This window comes from Taurulus bubalis (genome assembly GCF_910589615.1).
Source record: "Taurulus bubalis genome assembly, chromosome: 1".
Classification (NCBI taxonomy): domain Eukaryota; kingdom Metazoa; phylum Chordata; class Actinopteri; order Perciformes; family Cottidae; genus Taurulus; species Taurulus bubalis.
The window spans coordinates 7,503,152-7,523,224 of NC_136589.1; the positions used below are offsets into that span (position 1 = coordinate 7,503,152).

At 39.0% G+C, this 20,073-nt stretch overlaps 1 protein-coding gene across 1 annotated transcript; it reads right to left on the reverse strand.

Moving 5' to 3' along the window:
• Positions 1–1,510: 1,510 nt before the first annotated feature.
• On the reverse strand, positions 1,511–19,786 carry impg1b (interphotoreceptor matrix proteoglycan 1b; the record flags this gene model as incomplete). Its single annotated transcript, XM_079229271.1, has 18 exons — positions 1,511–1,594; positions 2,111–2,194; positions 2,725–2,908; positions 3,041–3,226; positions 3,522–3,732; positions 4,085–4,304; positions 8,867–8,956; positions 9,367–10,034; positions 11,122–11,502; positions 11,597–11,790; positions 12,074–12,132; positions 13,256–13,402; positions 13,521–13,567; positions 13,697–13,731; positions 14,118–14,146; positions 14,263–14,429; positions 15,572–15,787; positions 19,720–19,786. The coding sequence occupies 18 exons, from the start codon at positions 19,784–19,786 to the stop codon at positions 1,511–1,513; spliced, it is 3,069 nt and encodes a 1,022-aa protein (XP_079085397.1).
• Between the last annotated feature and the right edge of the window lie 287 nt (positions 19,787–20,073).

A 20,073-nucleotide genomic window follows, 5' to 3' on the forward strand; every position in this document is an offset into this window, starting at 1 on the left:
AGTCCTCCATCTACAGCAAGTTTGACTCATAACAGAAAAGAAGACAATCATGTGAATTTTGCATAACTTTTTCATGAGTGCACACAAAATAGTCCCTATAATCATAAAAAAGATTTGTTAAGAAATATTAATTAATCTTAAGAAGTCCTGGGTTTATTACCATTTTACAAGTTTTGTTGTTTTAATCCATCCATTATTTTACCTGCTGTGTATAAAACTGATAAAATCCTTGTAATGGGAATCTTTTTTTGTATTGTTGTTCATTTATTACGCAAGACGGGAAATGTAGAAGTTAGTTGTCGTGTTTGCAGTTCTGTTGTTTTGGGGTTGTTTTACAGATAATAATGTAATTTGTGTGTGTGTGCGTGTGTGTGTGTGTGTGTGTGTGTGTGTGTGTGTGTGTGTGTGTGTGTGTGTGTGTGTGTGTGTTTATTCATGTATTATTATATTAAGCTGATTACTTGACTCTTGTGTTGATTCAATAATTAACAATTCAGTCATCCCGTTGACCAATCATGCTATACCTTTATTTACAGTTGGTTCACTTATTTACGAAAAAGTTAATAGCCTTCGCACTGGAATACTGTAGAAAATAAATATATGACCTCATTCATGATTGCTTTTTCTTACTGAGTTACCATCGATAACCGACAAGTGAGAGCGAGTGAGTAAGTAGTCAGAGCTCTGCATACGGATGTTAACGGCAGCTAACAAGATTAGCTTGTAGATTAATCAACAAACGCTCGTGTGCAGTTGATGACGTCACTCAGTCGAGGCTCACTTGCATTAAGTGATCAAGTGGATTAAAACCGATTCTCTTTTGTAGGTATTTTCGTTTTTTCGTTTTTTTGTGGTAAATTAACAACAAATGATAGTAGATGATTAGATGATTATAAAAACACTGATGAACCATAAGAAAATTAATTTGACTGCAGTCGTTCATTAATAAATTGCTTGTAATGTGTTACCACGGACATCTTTGAGGCGGTTGAAAAAAACAAAACAAAACATTGTTTCATGCAAAAAACTTTTAATTTTGCTGTTGAACGCAAAATGTGTAAATAAAAAAAATATCCAAATCTCAAAACACAAATGATTAGTTGGAAGAATTGTTTTGAATAGGCTGATAAATACAGCTCAGCAGTCAATCTGTCTATGAACAATATGTCATATATATTCATTCTCTTTTTTGGGACATAACAATGGTAAAATATATCTTTTACAGTCTAAATTCAAGATACCACGTGTATCAATTTGTAAATAATAAATACCTCATTGTGAGGAAAGAACATCCTTTGCCAAGGCTATCCAGGAAATATTCCTACCATTCAATATATAGAATAAATATTAGTTTCCACTTTAATATCCATAGCTCTCTGTCTAACAAGACGCTTTGATCACTATGAACAATGAATCTCAACACTTTTAACATCTTTTGACTCGTCTACCGTACCATAGCGTCTCATGTACAGTTACAGTCTTGTCCAGTCTTCAGACGAACAAGGTCCCATCAAAGAACGGTGACTTCAAAACACTCGTTATCTGATGCCCTTAAACGACAGCATGCTCTGTATTCACTTTGCAGTCGCCATGTCTAGAAGAAACGAGAGAGAGAAAGAGAAATAGCTTATTTCAGTTGGAATTATACAATAAATGAAATAATATGCTTGTAACTACAGAATATCTTCAAGATATTTGCTTTGCATTAATCAAATATTGACTTCAACTCAAGAGAGGGACTGTCTTTCATTGCACAAGAACTGATCAGCACTAATGTGGAAATCATTCAAGGTTCATATTTGATCATTTTTCCCATAATCATGTTAGAACTATTGTGTAAATGCTCAACAATGATTTGGTTTGGAAGTGAAATATCAGCAAGGGCATCATTCATAGGAATTTTACCTTTGCACGCATCATAGAGCTGTAAAATATTTGAAGTAAAGGTTATTGTTGTTGAATATCAGCAACACCATTTTCTGAATATGTTTCATCAAAGCGTCCAAAAATTTTTCACATTTTCTCCCTTTAACCTTTCTGGTTGGATGTTTTGGGATTGTATCTTTAAATCTACAAAATCAACAATCAGATTTGACTTTTCGGTCCTCACCTCATTGTGTGGTATACAGTGATGGAAGTCCACTATTTCTGAGACTAACTTGTCTGGTCTTGTTGTGTAGAGTTGTCTGGGGATCTGTGGAGACAGTGTTTACAGTTTGCTTCTTTAATATATTATAGAACTAGAGGCAATTTGAACAAAAGCAGGCAACATCATCAATATAAGGATCTGCCAGAAAGAAAGATCTACCACAGGAGATTAAAGCTACAGCTGCTACTGCAGAGTTCAGTGTTAAAACATTACACCTTTGTTGGATTTGGCACAAAGCATCTTCAAAGGTGTGGATAGTGTGCAACTTTAAAGTTATTAAGAAAATGTGTATGATTCTGTGTGTCAAGGCCTTTAGGGAACTACTGAAGTACATTGAATGACCATTAAAGCCATACTAAGCAGTGTTTAATACTAAAAAATGCATCAGATAGATTGTCAACTTTAATGTTGAGTGTAAAGTTTGAGATACAAAACAAAGATGAAGCGTATATGGAAGATGAGAGGAAGGAAAACAAGCCAATTGAGCTTTGAAGAGTATCTTAGAGCGTGTTATTTTATATTACTGGAGTTGAGGTTAGTAGTTTAGTCATTTGTGCACATACAGCACAGTGTACCTCAATACTCAGATGTATATTTTCAATTGAGGCAAAATGTTCCTGTTCAGACTGTTGAGATTGGGAAGAAGCAGAACTTGAAGGGTATGGCAATGTGGACACTTGAGTTAAGACACCATCATCATTCTCAAATACGGGGTTCACCCTCAAAGAATTCTCAAAGGCATAGGGAGCAAGGGAATGCCTACAATGTAAAGGAGATGAGGTGGTGAATATAAAAATGCGTTCAATACAAAACATCACAAAATCACTGCAAAAGCAACGCCCTGAAACTAAAACGGTTCCAAATTTGGAGAATACAAGAGCTTGTACTTACACCAGAGTGATAACCTTTCTGGTCTTTATACATTTCTTGTTAATGAATATCAAAATTCCAATGACGGCACAGACAAAGCAGAGGCTTCCCACCAGGCAGGTGATAATTAGCGGAGGGTCTACTGGCATGGAAACCAGCTCGTTGCAGCGTTCTCCGTGGTAGTGCCAGTATTTACCTACAGGACATCTGAAAGAGATGCAAAAACATATGCAGTTTCCCGTGAGAATACAATGTTTTTCAAAAATCAACTCTTAAATCTTGAATGTCCTTGAATGAACCATCAAAGAACGGTTTGCAATTCAGTCAGTGTGTGTGCTTTCAGATAGTTGCAATAGTGAAATTAAGCTATCAAACAGAGCAGGAAATTGTGAAGGCTCGCAAATGGGTACAGTCTAGTACATTCTGCAGTTACAATGTGAAACCTTTAAACAAGCCGAGATCATGCTGTTGTGTTTTCTTTCATTCCTCAGGTTGTGTGTACCTGCAGGTGGCTCCGTGCCCTGGGATTATTTCACACAGGCCTTCATTCAGGCAGTAGTCCGGCTGCAAAGCGCAGGCGCTCTGACATGGCAGGCCGTCCACGGCGCTGTAGCCCGGATCACACAAACACTCCGCCTCCTCGGTCCAGCTGTTCACAACGCAACGTGAAAACTCGTTGCAGGCCAGGGACTTACAGGGTTCTGCTTGGTCAGCTGAAACCAACAGAGAGGAGAGAGAACAGAGGGAGACGATCATATTAGTGCAGTGTCCACCTCTCGGTCACCGATTCAGAGCAGAAATTAAAGGGCGTTTGGATTGATGTGAATGACGGTGTTTGAGATGGGTTTATTGAGGTCACATGCACTCATGAACGCAGGAAGATGCATCCCATTTATGCTGCCTACAGACTGCAAAAGACAGCAGTGAGAGGTCTCTGACCTTTGTTGCATGATTGAACCTGTCGCTGCAAAAACAGATATTATTGTATTGTTCTTCTGCATGAGATGTCTGCATCCTTCAATCATATTGGACAACACTGTGATCCCGCTGTGAGGACATTTTTACCTTGCTCCACTTCCAACGAGCGACTGTCAATCTCGATGTCGAGACGCTTAGAAGCCGAGTTGCAGAAGTCTTCGAGCACACAGTGAACAGCTTCCGTGACATTGTAAGGTACCGGTCTGTCCAGCTTCATCTTGCTGTTTACCACAACGCTGCCGTTCCTGAAGTTGAGAATTTTCAGCTGCTTAAATCCAGTCAAATTGGATTGTAGATATGGCAGAAGCTGTTGGGAAGATAGAGGAAAGAAAATTAATATTTATATTTAATCTCTTTGTTCAACTATTCTCTTGATATTTATCAGAGGATGTACTGGAATTTCTAATTTGAAAAGATGTTTGTTCTGTGCAGTTAATGATCAGTGGGTAAATATAGCATTCCTGGAAAGCAAAATGGATTTTAACATTTCCTACAGCGCGAAAAGGGAATCATAGTCAATCATAAGAGGACAAATATTCCTACTTGGATATTTAAGTTAATGAAATGATATCAGATTCATGTCAGTGTCAAGTGTCAGTAAAGATCTGTGTCCTCCTGAGAAGGCCAGGGCAGCGGAGACCACGTTTACCTGCAGTTTTACTTCTACATTGACAGTATTGAGGTTGTCGTACAGCTTATTTTTGAATTATTCAGGTCACATTTTACAGTGTGAATGGTATGAATACTTCCTAATTAAATTTTGATGCGAGCATGAAATCTTGCCATTACTGCGCTGACTGTATAATTGGATCAAGACCAAAATTAGGGTTTGGTTTATAAGCCTTGGTGTAAGAACACAGAACATGCTATTTCTAGTCAGTGCAGAGCACAAGAACAAAAGGTCAACAGAGCAGACACTAAAAAAGACTTGCACGGCATTAAAGCTATCGCAAATCCAAAATAAATATATAATGTTTAATACTGTTTTTTATCTCAAGTACCTAACAGTAAAGTAAGTAATATACATGTGTTATTGCCATGTCAAGTATTATAAACAAGTTAAAGTTAGCCTAGTTTAGCAGAGTAGCAATCACCGCAGCCTCTGACACCAGTGGAATGAACATGATTTTGACCATTGGAAGGCATTTAGAGCACACGGCATCACCACCTCCTGGTTTAAAAAACATCTGTGCAGTAAAATCAAATCTACGCACTAACATTTTAACTCATATCTTAAATTTTCCACATTGTTGTATCGAAAAAATATTCCCACCAACTCAGACGGCTCAGAAACCTGGGAAACCAATCTTTTAAGACTATGGACTCAAACTGATGGCGGTGGCGATATTTAGGCGAGGAGGAAGTCAACCAGCTGAAGTAATGGAACTGCATCAATGTTCATCGATCTGGACCGCTCTCCTTCCAGCCACTTCACGTTCACTACAGACGAGGCAAACATCAAACAGTCGCAGTGTGAAAGGGAGAGATTACGGCGCTCTAGCTGGCCTGGCTGTCAAGCGGGAGATAAGAGGCCTGAAAGAGTTCTGCTCTGATCGGGTTGCTCACTTATCACTGGCAGACAGTTTACTGGGGGCTAGTTCCCAATAGCTAATAGTCTCTGAGAAAAGACGAGGTTCCAAAATCCCAAACAAATGGGCAACGGCCTGCAATACAACTGGACACACTGCTTGCTGTTTGCTCATCCATTTGTCTCAATGCAAAATGTCAAGTACGCACGTACGTGTAGATTAGATACCAATCTGTAGGTAAAAAGCCGAGTCAAAGCCGAGTTCCTCCACAAGAAAACCTCAGTGCAGTCTGTATTGTGGACGAAGGAACAGTAGACTTACTGTAGTCAGCACGCCAGAAAACACAACAATAATTTCAGTTTTTGACACAACACGCTTCTTTGAGGTTACACATGTATCTACTGGTTCTTATTTTGGAAAACCTGATTAAACATCTCTTCTCTGATAAAAAAAAAATGAAAAAGAAAAGTCACAAAGAATGGCGCAATGGATTTTTTTAAAGATTTACCGAAACAAGTAAAGTCATTCCAACCTCCATGTCCAATTTTATTGGTTGCTTTACAAACCAGTAGGTACAGGAGTAATGGAGGCAAACAGGGGGAATTGCAAGCCACTGTAGGCTAATGGTATATATATATATATATATATATATATATATATATATATATATATATATATATATATATATATATATATATATATATGTGTATTCATATATATGAGACTGAGAGAAAGTGAACGTACAGTATCACAAATGGGGTTCGATATCCAGCAAAACATTACATTATGTCCATTTAAATGGGCTGCGGAATATGCATTATTTGACTTTTCTTCATGATTCTTCCTGCTATTTTGTATTGATTTATGAGCCAACTCAGACTTGTTTACAATATGTGTTTCAAAGTGTCCCTTCTCTGCCTAAGTAGCCCATTTAAAGGAAAATATGTTCACTATTCCTAATGGGATAGTGAGAATATTAGACGGTATACGGTAAATACTTACCATTTCAAACATCTGACCACATTAGTTTTGCCAGGAAGCTAAATGCATCGATTAATAAGGAAAGCTGCAGTAACCACAGTTTGGGCAACCATTAAAGGATTGGAGATGGAGTGGCTTTTTTCATTATTGTTTTGGATTTGTGTATTCAATTTCTGTTTACATATCCCTACTACTTAATATTGTATACTCTCTGATCCTGTGCAGACATTTATTTTTACAGTATGCCATGAAAACTAATTGGAAACTTAATGAATAGGGAAAATAATGCATTCTGCACTAAATCAAAACAGATCAAATTCATAAAATGAATAATGAACGTTGCACAGTCTTGTATAATATATATAAAAATAAGAGAAAATGATTGATAATTTATCAAAATATAACACATTATTAACTATTTATCTTAACCTGTAGGCTATATCAAAGAAACTCAGGAAACTAATCCCACCGTCGTAGCTCACATTCCCTCTGCTCCTCGGCATTGCAGCAAATACACAATCCAATTTGTATCGATGCACCTTCTCCGTTTGAGGCTGAGGCCTTTACATAACACAGATCGAGGGCACAAGACTAAAAATATGTCCCCTCCTTTAACCTCGGGGTAAGCCGTGAAACTAAATAGGGATGTCAAATGATGCTTCTTGCTTTGATTTATGCTAATAAGGCACAATCCTCAACTGCTTGCAAGCAGCTGATGCACATTTAAAACTCTTATTTAGGGAAAAAGGAGCAATATAACAAATTCTATAATAGGGAACATCCCAGCAATTATTCAACATATGTGCATTTACACACAAATGCTCCAAAACTAAATGACCTCCATAGTCTGTAATCTATTTTATTTCATTGTCTTGTTGTTTATAGTAGTACATACAAATAGTTTGTGTTTTCAACACCAAATAACCATCACAGTAATTCTACTGTAACACATATACAGATGTAACCTGACTCGCACCAAGCAGGTTGGAGCCATTAATAGCACAATGTGTCTGGTGCTGGTTCTAACCAGAATTACTTAAAGCTCCTTACCACAAGTCACAAAACCTCTGAGTCCCACAATGACTAAGGCAGACCCGGGTCTCATGACTCAGACTACCCGAGGCTAGTTTGCTCTCTACCATGTAGAAAACAATACATTTTTAGCAACACAAAATGCATAAAGCTGAATTTCCTATTAAATTTACTAAGCCTATTATCATATCAATTAATGTATTCATTCATTCCCTCTGCAGATTGATCTTTAAGGCTTCACAACATGCACAAACACACATGTCAATGTCATAACATACACATGAGAAACAAATGTATTAAATTAAACTCTGCATATATTTGGTGAGAAACTAACTCACCTTAGACTTAGACTGTACAAAGAAACACACACTTATCGTCCCACAACCGATAGATATAGAGTGTACGCTACCTTCTGATACAAAGCAACTTCAACAAGCAGCATCTACATAGTATATCACACCAGAGAGCTTGCCTGTTCAAAGAAATCAGAACAGACGTTTTACTTACAATTTGACATTTTGGGAAACGCGTTTGCTTTCCGCTAAGAGTTAGATGAGAAGATTGATACCATTTTCATGTGTGTCCACTTAAGCATTGACTTAGCTTAGCATAGAGACTAGAGCAAGGGGACACCGCACGCTTCGCTTTGGCTAAAGGTAACCAAATCCACAACCTACAAAAGTCAAAGGTTTTGTGGTTTTACAGGAGTTTATGTGTCGGACTATCTCTGTGCCGGTCACTTCCTAAGGTCTTGTTGTCACGATTGGTTTCCTCTTGTTTCATATCTTTATGCTCAGCTAAGCTAACCTGGCTGCTGGATAAAGCTACATATTGAATCAATATATATGAGAGCGGTTTAAATATTCTCATATGTTTTACTTTTACTACCATTTTGCATGTTTACTTCTTAAAATTTCCTCTTAATAGTAGAAGCCTCTTTTGATTTGGACAAATCCCTTGCAGACACAAATTATACAAAATGACTAATGAAATAGGAGTCAAAGTGAATCTAAACAGTCACCGAAAAAGCCAAAAGTGTTTAGCACAATTCAAAAGATTAAGGCATAATACTCAAAAACAAGCTTGCCAACATTAGAACCAGACTCACAGATAAAACCAATAGACATGAGTAGCTGCAGCAGGAAGGTCTAATGTCTAATGTAAGGACAAAAGCAAAGCTTAAAACTAAAGTTGAGTACTTTAGAAATGTTAGGTGCTTTCGCATCGTTAGATACTGCATTTCGAAAAGGTTAGTTAAGAAATAGAAAGGTCATGCTCTCTCTGAGGCATTGGAGATGTAGTTCCAATATGGAAGGAAAAAAAATACCGGTATGGAGGCTAAAATCTTCTGTCTCCTAGGCCCAGATTTACTGGAAGCTCCAGGGTTTGGCGAGTTTCTGGACCCAGAGTGCTGTGTCTAAGTGAAACAGAATAATGTCTTTATCCTGCTGACACAATGGCTCCTTTGATCAAGAATTTGGCAATTGGTTAAAGCCATATCACACTTTAACACTTATATGAATATATATATAATATGATTTTTTAATAATTTGCTGTTCATTTTAGGATTTAAAAAAACGTGAGGATAAGGCTTGTTGCAAAGTGCATCCTCACTTGTGCAGGAAAACAAGATTTAGATCGAGCACCAACTTAGGGCAGCTGTAAAATATTCATACTCCTAATAGAAATAACATCAAAAATCCAAGTTCTACAGTATATATTGCACAAATGTACTTTCATCACACATTTCAGGTTGGGTTAAAAAAGCAAATATGAGAATGAAGCATGCAAAAGCATGATATCCAACACAAAAGCTTGTGTACCTACCAGCTCAAGAAAGGTATTCTCCAGGGATTTATACTCTGGGGAGCTCTTGTTGAACAGGCCATCAGAAAACATCATGTTAGTGACCCTCAAGCTAAAGAAAACCACTAACTCTTTGCCCGTATCCGCTGCGGTCATCAGAGGGGTGCTGACTTGTCTCATAGCCGGTGCAGCCGTGGATTCATACGGGCCTTCGTCAGACTCTGAGGGGAATCCGCTGCCGCTCTCCTCTTCCAGAGGATCGGTCACTTCCGCCTCCATGCTGTTCTGACTTGACCCTACATCATCTTGAATGTTTGGGTTCCCAGGAGGCAAGTCTGTTGAGACCGGGGCCGCTCCACTGGTCCCTCCACTGGTCCCTCCACTGGTCCCTCCACTGGACTCATCTCTGTCTTCGGGGCCTTCGCCGCTCTTCACAGAAGATTCACTCACATTTGATTCTGGTTCAAAGCCTTGGAACAGATCCTCATGAGATGATGTTGTAGCGACTGGGACTTCTGCTTGTATGACTGGTATCTCAGTAGCTCTGGGATCTGCAGACTCTGGCAGGTCCAGGTTAACCTCAACAGGTGCATCAGTCAGGACTTCTTCTGGTTGGGAGGCGGGGGTTGCTAAAGGAAGGTCCTCGTTCTCTTGCTTTGGATGTTCCTCAGTGACCCCATCAGCTGATTCTTGTAGAATAAAACATATACAAAATAAGTGTTATGACCAGAAGGAGTTACACATGTTTTTAAGGGTACTGGCATCCAACAATAATTTGAGTTTTTTTGGTGTTAAATACAGAGGTTAGGGCAGATTAGCCTGTCGTCACAGTGAAACTGCCAGGCAACAAGTGTTTTTACCCCAAACTCAGCTTGACAAGCCGGGTACATTTCGTCTACCTGGAAACACCACGAGACTTTTTACATGAAGGTCTGCAGGTTTGAACAAAGTTGGACTGCACAGCATGAGTTTGTAATGACTCGACCACCAGCAGGCGCTGCTTCTTATTGGATTTTAATATGATGTATTGCCTCAGCAGGGAGCGTCTCCATGCGCAAAACCAAACCATCAAGTCTAATTGTTCTGCCATTTCCATTTCCCAGGAGAGATGCGTGTTATGTGCACATATGTGTGATTGGTCCCTCTTTATTTGGACAGGCCAGTGCTGATACTCACTATCAAGTGACTTCAATGTGTCAAAGGAAAAAAGATATTTATTCAACATCAATAAGGGACAAATCAATTAAAGTGTTAAAAGCAGCATAGTTTAAGTTCAATCAGTCAGATAAAGATAATTTGTAATTGTTTTATTACTATTTATTTCTCCATTCCCAATAAGTAACTTGGATCTTTTGTATTTTAGAGATTTCTATTCAGACAATTTGTAATGCATTTGGCATCAACAATTCAGATTTAGATGTATTTCTCCCTCTTTCCCTTCTAGCCGGGGGATGTTTTTTTTAATATATCCGAGTTCCTTATGCGGTGTCTCTAGAGTCTAGACCATAACAGCATCCTCCCACCACTTTCCCAGATGCTCAGAAGAATTTATAAACCAGAGTATGACAACACAGTGTAGGTGTGGTTGTGGTTCCATGATGAGAGCCTTCCGGTTTTCTGTAAATAACTCTAGATGGAGTCCAAACCTCAGTCTAAAATTGTGCAAATCAATAAAGCTTTGTGTCTCTGATTGAACTTCAACATCCTGTTTTTAAAACAACATTCAACCTGAAGTAGCCTTACTGTCTGTCACCGGTCCTTCAGCTTCAGCCTCACCTCCGTCATCATGCTCAGCTGGTGGTACCTCCTCCACCTCTGGCTCTGTGATAGTTCCCAGTTGTGTGTCTGGTTGTATAACATCACCGGGCTCCTCAGCAGAATCTTCTGTGGATTCCTCCTCTGCTGACGACATTAAAGGAGTCTCATCAGTGATGGCAGAAGTGCTTTCTGGGAGGACGTTTGGAATGAAAGGCACAAAGGTGTGTGTTTCTGGTTTGGTTGTAGAAGCTTCCAAAGAGTTTTCTAACACTGCCACAGTGGGGAGAAAACTTTGTGTTGGAGTGTTGTACGCTGGCGGCGCCTGCGTGGCGTCGTCCTCAGATACAGACGCCTCGACAGGGTTCATGCTGAGCTCGGCAACTGAATACACCGTGGTTACTGAAAAGGAAGTTGGAACATTTCTCAGCTTTAAAATCGTATTCTGATACTAACCTATTATTTTTTTATTCAGTTAATGTGATATTATGCTCACCAGCCTCGAAGCTGAGCGTCTGTATGTCCAGCGGTAGTGACAGTCCCTGTGTTAAGGCCGTTAAAATAATGTGCTTCAGTTTGGGGGCATTTACATCCTCGTCCTTCTCAGGCTCCTCAAGGCCGTCAGGTTGATCATTGAGCTCCGTTGCTCCATTAAAGACCACAGCGTAACGCACAGACACATCCTCTGAGCTAAAAAACACAACAGATCATGAGAGAAACCCTCATAACAGACACACCTGACTGATAATGGATGTCTGAGTCATATCCCAATGAAAGACATGTTTGGGGATGTTATAGTTTCTCTTGAGACTTCATGATAAAATGCTTGAATTAAAGTCACTTTATGGGAAAAGTAAAAAGGAAAACTATATTCTTGGTCTCTTATCTTTTTAAAAATCAAAATCAATCATTGTTACAAAGCAAAATTACAGTCCCAAGCCTTTAAGAAACCCTTTAATAAAACTAAACCCACCGAAATCCAAGAACACGAATCTCTTTAAATCCTGGAACATTTTCAAACACGCGAACCATCTAAAGGAATGAAAAACAAGAAATATGAAAGACAAATGAGCATTTATCCTCAATGTGGCTTTGCCATTCAGTAAAAAAAAACACAATTCTATAATTAGGGATAATTTAAGAATGAAAAAGTGGACATTTTACAGATGTGGTTTCATTGGGCACTAACAAATCAGCCAATAAAAACAACATAGTCGATTTGCATGTCCTGCTTTGTACATAGAGCTGCAACAATTGGTCAGAAATTGACAGAAAATTAATGGCGATTATATCTAAGCAAATTGGCAAACATTTCCTGGTCCCATTGTCTCAAACATTTTCTTTTTAAATTAATTAAGAATTGGTAAAAGCTACAACAGGTAAATGCAGATACATGTTTCTTAATCCAGCGAGCTGAGGAACAACAACATCTTGTTGTTTAAAAGAGCAATCTTTTATATTATGTTTGCATGCTTGACAATAAAGTTGAACCTGATGAGTATCAGAGCACACTGTTCGCATTTCTCTGTGATCGCATTGGAGGAAAAAAACATGAATGCATGGTGACATTTTTGGCCTAGTGGATTCACTGTTTAGTTCGTACGACCAACATCCAGTTCTTCAAAGAAATACATAACATACTAATGGTTTTACACCAGTAGAAGTGATTCTTAACAGCTGCGTTTCGAATCCCTGTCAATGCCTTCTTAAGATAATCTACATAATTAGATCTTACTATTTCAGGCTCGTGGTCATTTAGAAGTCTTAACTAAAGTCCCTTAAACATGTTACAATTGATCAGGGAGAGATTTACACGAAACAATACAATGTCGTAAAAGCTGTAAATGAAATTGATCTCATTGTAAGACATCTTGCATACTAAACGGATGTGAAAGAAAGACAGAATAGGGAAATAGTCCTTTAGGCCGAGATAGAGGAGGAAGGTTTTTTTTCCAACAGGTTGCAGGTAACGAAATATACATGCAAATAAATTGAATTTGCTACTTTCCCGATATTGCTGGGTAAGATCAGTGAGATCTTAAAAAGCTTTTAAAACACAGCTCTGCTACCATGGGGCACTTTGTGTTTGTACAGGGGGGAAAAGGCAGACTGCTAACATTCACTGTAGGTCTCTCGACTCACACTCGGCTCTCACCTTCTCTGTGAGCTCTCGTGTGATGTCACTGTACTGCACTGCCGGGTCCCTGAGCAGCTTGCTGAATGTCGGATCCACGATGGTGACACTGAACTCGACAATGTACTCCTCGTAGTTCTCTTTTATCATGTTGTGGTCTTCTTGGTTCTGGCAAAGAAAAGCCAAATGGTATTGTTAGACTAAAGCCACCTGATTCTGCAGGTGCTTGGACTGTTAATGAATCCAAACAGTAAACGTGATTCTGAAACTTTGTGGGTTAACTTACAACGTCATCCTCCGTTGGTAGCAGAATCAGTGGAGGCGTCCAGGTGCCTGACACAAAACCAGGACTCACTCGTTAATTTATAATGTTGTTATGATAATGTATTGATTGCTACGAAGTTCATGAAGTAATTGAATTGCTTTCTTTAAACAATATTGGTGCGTTAGTGTTCAACTCACAATCCCTTCCTGCCTCTGTGGTTACAGCAATAACTCTGGAAATAAAATATATTTGTTACAAATTCAGTTGGATAATTATCAATATCTGCTGAACTAAATTTGTGAGTTAGTCAGGAATCCTTACACTTTAAACCAATATTTAGCTTGCCTAATATCCCAAATATAAAATGTTCTGGCTCGGTCGGCCAAGGTTGAGTTGGTTCGAACATCTTTTGAACACGTTGAGCAGAGGCACTAAGGAACTGTTAGTGCCTCTGCTCCGATGCTTTTATTGCCTCCGGACATGAAAACACTGATAATCATTTCCCACTTTGCACTGTTGAAACCAGACAAAACATTTTTCCTTTGATCATATTTTGGTTCACAGGAAACGGGAAAACTCACATTTAACACAAAATGTAAGAAGGAGGTTTTCACATACCCTTCGCTTTCAGCTTGCTCGGCTACTCTCTAGAAATAGGAAACAAGATAGAAACTATTACAGATTTACACCTGAAGCTCTCAGTAGGAACATATGGCCATGAAAGTCGACCTGTCAATAAGCTGTGTTTGGGTGCAGGACTCACTCTGGCCACCATGTCCAGATGCTCCTGAGAGCTGCTGAAGTTCTGGGCCAAGTCGTCCATGCAGAGGTTCTCATGCTGGCAGGTGTAAAGCCAGGCACCGTACTCCTCTGAGTTTGGGACTCTGTCCAAGAAGATTCGAAACGCTTCCCATATCGCTTCCTGACAAACTGAAGAGATATCAGATCATCATCAGTTTTGTTTTTCCTCATAAAGTTTGTGAAATGAGTATGAATGAGACGCCATCTAATCATGCGTCTCATTCATAGATAATCATGTGTTTCATTCATACATAAAGGATGATTAGACATGGCAATACATATATTTGCAACATGGGCATGATGGAAATTACAGAGTGGCAAAATCAAATGACTGAGGATAAAGATGATTACTGGTATTGATCTTGGCATCTCCGCATGTGGTTTGCTTTGATGGAGCGATTTAGGATTATTGTTCCCCTCAGAGAAACATTTCAGTGCAGCTTCATGATTGCACAGCACATAACAGGCTACAAAGGCACAGTGTTACAATAAATCACAAAATATATCTAACATTATATAATTGGGACAGCACAGAAAAGTAGGAATGCCTGTTTCAGTAAATGTCAAACGGTACATTTAAATCTTCTCTTGTCCATGACAATTTTGTGAATATTAAAGTCATGAGCACAATGACCCCCTGAAGCTACAATATGTTTTATTTGCCTCTGTGGGAGAAACACGTTCCACATTGTCTAATATCAAGATGCCTGTGGGAAATTTATTCTCTGACAAACTCATTTCTGGATCGAAGCGATTACCTCGTATACACCAAATTAATCTGCCTCATTTTAAAACCCTGCGTCACAGCAGCTGTTGTGGAACAATTTGTATTACTTTGCCATTGTAGCAACCAAGATGGCTCTCTTCTCCTCTTAAATCATCCATAATTCATCTCTCTTGGACAAAGGATATTTGCATATAACTTCATTATGTCAAGTGCTTCACTATGTGTATCTCTAAAACTGTAACAGTCAGTGGCATTATGTAAATGTCACCAGGCTCTATACAAGAGCAATAACAAAGATCTATATTGCCTCATGTATGATTCTGCACATACATTGGTCATATTTAGAGAATCATACACATTTGAGAGGGTTAGAATATCTTTTTTTTATCACCTTTGCAAAAAGTTTCAACTGCACAAAACATCAAAGCAGACAGCTGTTTGCCAAACTGTTCAAGTTCTATATTCAAATTTGACACAAAATCAAATGCTTCGGGAACCATAAGATGACATTATTCTGCATAAAGTTACACATCAAACAGTTTACCTCTGAGCTTGTAATACGCCCGATGGCTGCCGATGACGGCTTTCATCGTCTCCTGGGGACACACTTTGACCCCCGTGGAGAGGAGCGCCGACCTCTTCGTCCGGTGACCGTCTTGCTCCGCTCTGACATTAGTGGTGTGTCTGATTGGTCTGGAGGCTTCTAGAAAGTGTCGGTACTTCACATCCCTGAGTCCAGAAAAACCGTGGTCATGTAGGTCTGCAAGAGCAGTCAGTGAAGTTGTCAGTTCAGGAAGAAATATCATAATCTTTTGCAGTATTCAGCACATGAAGTTCGAGTAAACATGGATTTCACCCGATATCCGATAGTATCATATGTGTGAAATCTGCTACTTTTGTAATGTATTTATGTATCTTATTGTATTATGTTGTATTGTACTACTGTACAATGGTGCAACTGTAGTGTTTTCTGTAGCATCATTCCGATTTTAGGCTCGTAAATTGTAATAACCTGCTCAGGGACTACAGAAGAAAATTGTTAATTATCGTGCACTGTCCCTGCTAAATAAAGGAATCCATAAAAACAAACATATATATATTTAATTGAAAATCTTTTGAGATTATTACTTTATATCAAAGTTAATGGTTTGTATTGGGAGATAGAAGTTTGTTTTTAAAGCAACTGCAATATTAACAGCTTCACAATTCAATTGCTTGTTGTATAAATAAGACAAACGTAAAAATTAGCCACTCATCTAAGACATTTGACCTTTTGGATGAAAGCCAAACCACAATTGCAAATATTATTTGCTGGCAATACACAAAATGTGCATTGTAACGAGCAAAGCAAAGGGTCGTTTTGAAAAGGGGCGCACATATCAGTTTAATTGTCGCAGGGACTCACTCTGTGAAAAAGGCACAGAGGCCTGAACTTGGCTTTGCATTAGTGGTTATAATACAAAATTGCTAAGGCACTTCACTGTAATATTGATGTGGCCTCTGCTGCATACATTTTTACATTATTAAATATGTCTCTTGCACATCCCCTTTATTTATGGAAGTGTACTACTAAATGGCGGTAGTTCCCTTTAAATATCTGTGTCAGTCTTCAGGCCGTTAACACCAACTACCACAGAGGAGCATTCAATTTGACAAGTTACCCAATGGCATCTGTCCAGCCCTCTTACTGTCAGCTAACTACTGTTTGCTCTGCTGCTACCTATAAGTAGCATCTGGTTTTGCAGTAAAAACTATATTATACAGAGGGTCCCTACGAGTTTATTTTGGGACATCTGAGCAGAAATAAAGCCTCTGTATTGGATATGTTCATTCCCTTCAAGGTGCAATTTGTTAGTTGAACTTTTTAATTCACTGTAGTGTACAAATGTCTGGGGCCCGGAGCTTTGAGGAGCTGGTTTGGGACTGGAAGGTTGTCATGTTGACGGCTATGAAAGTTAACAGATGTGTAGAGAAAGCAAATAAGTAACACTCTCTTCTCCCGAAGGAGTAGTTGCCGAGATGCCCTTGGGCGACTTGCTCCATGTTGCATCACTGAAGCTGCTCAGTGGCCAACGGTGCAAGGATGAGGCTGTGCTGGGCAGCATCCAGGTGTGGATGTGCAGAAGTGCAAGCATGAGGATTACAATTGAAAAAAGGATGTGCGTGTACAGCAAACCTGGAAGAGATTTAAGCGAAATACAGGTGGATACCCAGCTGATTTGAGTGGTTAACAATCACACCACACAAAATGATTCAAGCAATAACAGCCGCAGACAGGGCTATTTGCATAAATTATGTCACTTTGATGCTGCAGCTATTATGAGGAAAACTGCCCTAATTTTCTGATCCCCTTAGTGAAAAAAACAAGCTCAGCCACCCACGTTACAGGAAGTAATTCCACACCATAACATTCACAGTCAGCCCATTGAATCAAGCTATTTTAGAAGAAAGGAACGCATTGTGATGGATGCCAGGTGGCAAACCTCAGAGGACTCTCTAAGACAATAAGCCAGGATTTGAGCCCAAAAACACAGACTTGTAATAATGGACTGTGCCTCCTCTAGATTAGGGAAGAGAAGAAAGGTATAATGTATATATAAAAAGCAAGTGAGGGTAATTAATATAATCACTATTACTTTGGCATCTGACAGAGCTTTTAGATGGAGATGCTGCACTTTCATTAAGATAAACAAGACAAGAGGGAAATCTTTGTGCATTAATAAGGCATCTTCTCAACAGCCATTAGGCGTGCTTCATAAAGGTAGTAATGGCCAGCATGCTGAACACTGGACCACAAGCAGAGGACGAACAAAACAAAAAGAGCATGCTGCATGCATGTTCCATAAGTGGACACAATATCATTAGCACTTGTATACAAGCTAATGCAACACATTAGCAACATATACAGTATGTCGTATTGCAAGTTATTGATAGTGTATTTGGATGTAAAACATGAATGAAAATATAATAATGAAATAAATTAGAAAAAAAAAACCCACCTTGAGCTATGGGATGGTGCTTCTTTGACTATATTTTAATCAAACAAAAAATAATCAAGTGATTTACAAAGAATAAAAGTGATAATTTGTTAAAGACATTATAACAACGATATTAAAATAATAATTGTGAGGATTACTGCGGTTTAAGAGTTTTAATCTCTGTTTGTTTGTGTCATCATATTTGTTTTGACGTTACATGTCATTGGACTATGTTATTTTATAAAACAACTCAATGCTGGAACAAGGCAACATGTTGTACCGCTCATACATTGTATTTTCATAATGTCGTTGTAACATGAATATGTGTAGTGATGGAGTAGCTGTGGATGCTATTGAACAAACAACCTTTATGACGCTTAAAATGTGTCTGACAGAAACGTGTGTACAACCCCATAGCAAATGACATACATATAGGTCAGAGGTTGTGGTGGTTGTTGCATTGCATTATACACAGGTATGTGTTGTTGACTTAACGTCCACCTCCTGTATGTTGTGTAGGATAAATGAAGTACGACTGTGCGTCCCTGCTGGACTACTTGTCATTGTTCAGGAATTATAATTAAACTTAGAATTTAAAACAATAAATACACAGCCATTCATGGGTATTTTGCGTGACATGAATGGTAGAGCAAGAAAAGAAAAACGGTTTTAATCGCAGCATTGCAAGTATATAATAACCTCTACAATGACCAATATTGTTTTTCTCAAATCCAAATTTGGCTCAGCACCAAGAACATTCAAAGACTGTGTGGGCATTGACATTGCCGCCTGTAGCTTTGTGGGCAATATCCCCAGTTTAGTGTTTGGCAGCCAGACCCATTCACCCTCCCACTTCCAAACATGTTAGCAGGTCAGAAGGTTGTCTGAAATGTAGTCAAATAAATCAAGTGTATAAATGTTTTTGGGGGATTCGGTAGACTTGAAGCCTGACTTGCACATGCAGAGACACGAGGGCCTGAGTGAGAGGAGGGAGTGTTTGAGCGGGCTGTAATGCCCAGTGCAGCCGCAAAAAGGCCTCACAGCAGAATTACAAGCCAGAAAAGATTAGCGTCCTGCGACACTGGGAACAGAATGGCTTTTGTTTCCTTCGGGATAATGAGCTCACCCGGGCACATCACACTGAACAAGACAACCAGTGCGGACGCATTTGCTATGACTGGTGAAATGATGCTATCTTTCTCTATTATATGACTATGCTCATTATATTCATAGTGAATATTCATGACCTTAAAAGTGGCCCTCTGGTTGCTTGACATTTTTCAAAAAAAATAAAAAAAATCGGAGGATGAGGTAGCCCTTTATAGTTTGCAACATAGAGAGCAACACAAATACATCCTATAAAAAAGATAAATAACAGAGTCACACACAATTGTAACTGTTGCCCCCTCATGCAGGACCGTATCGATAGAAACCCTGCAGGAAGGTCTTCACATCAAAGAATAATTAGCAATTAACTAAACATAAAGTAATGTGAACAGTGATGTTTCTAATTGTTTCCTTCGTGAGGCAGGTGTGTTGTAGAAATCAATTACTGCCTGATTACTTAATTTACAGAATTACATCCGCATTTGTTAAAAATGTCATTTTAAAAGGAGTTAGATGGTTGAAACTTGCAAACCTTTCTCCAATCCTTACACAAAGTCAAATTACTGAAAGAAAAATATCAACTACGTTAACAGGAAGAACTTCTTACCTTTGATTTGACTTGCTTGGAGGGTAAATAGACACAAAGTGAAGAATAGTCCCGACTTCAAAAGCATGATGGGCTAATTTATGTGGTGTTCAAACCCAAAGTTGTCATTTGTAAAGACAATCTCTTTATCTGGAGTCCAGAGTGTGCAAGAGTCTCCTCATCTGTGCTGACAAGGTCTTCAACTTGTTAGCACGTTCCAGAGGAGGGTGTCCAGTCCACTCCTATCAGTGCTGCAGCTCAGTTCTTCAGCAGCAGTTTAGTTTTTGGATGCCGCTGGACCCCTGTTGACATCTGAGGTGGCTGCATGGGTGGATGAGCCAAAGGAGCGAGGAGAGGTAGAGGAAGGACGGACGG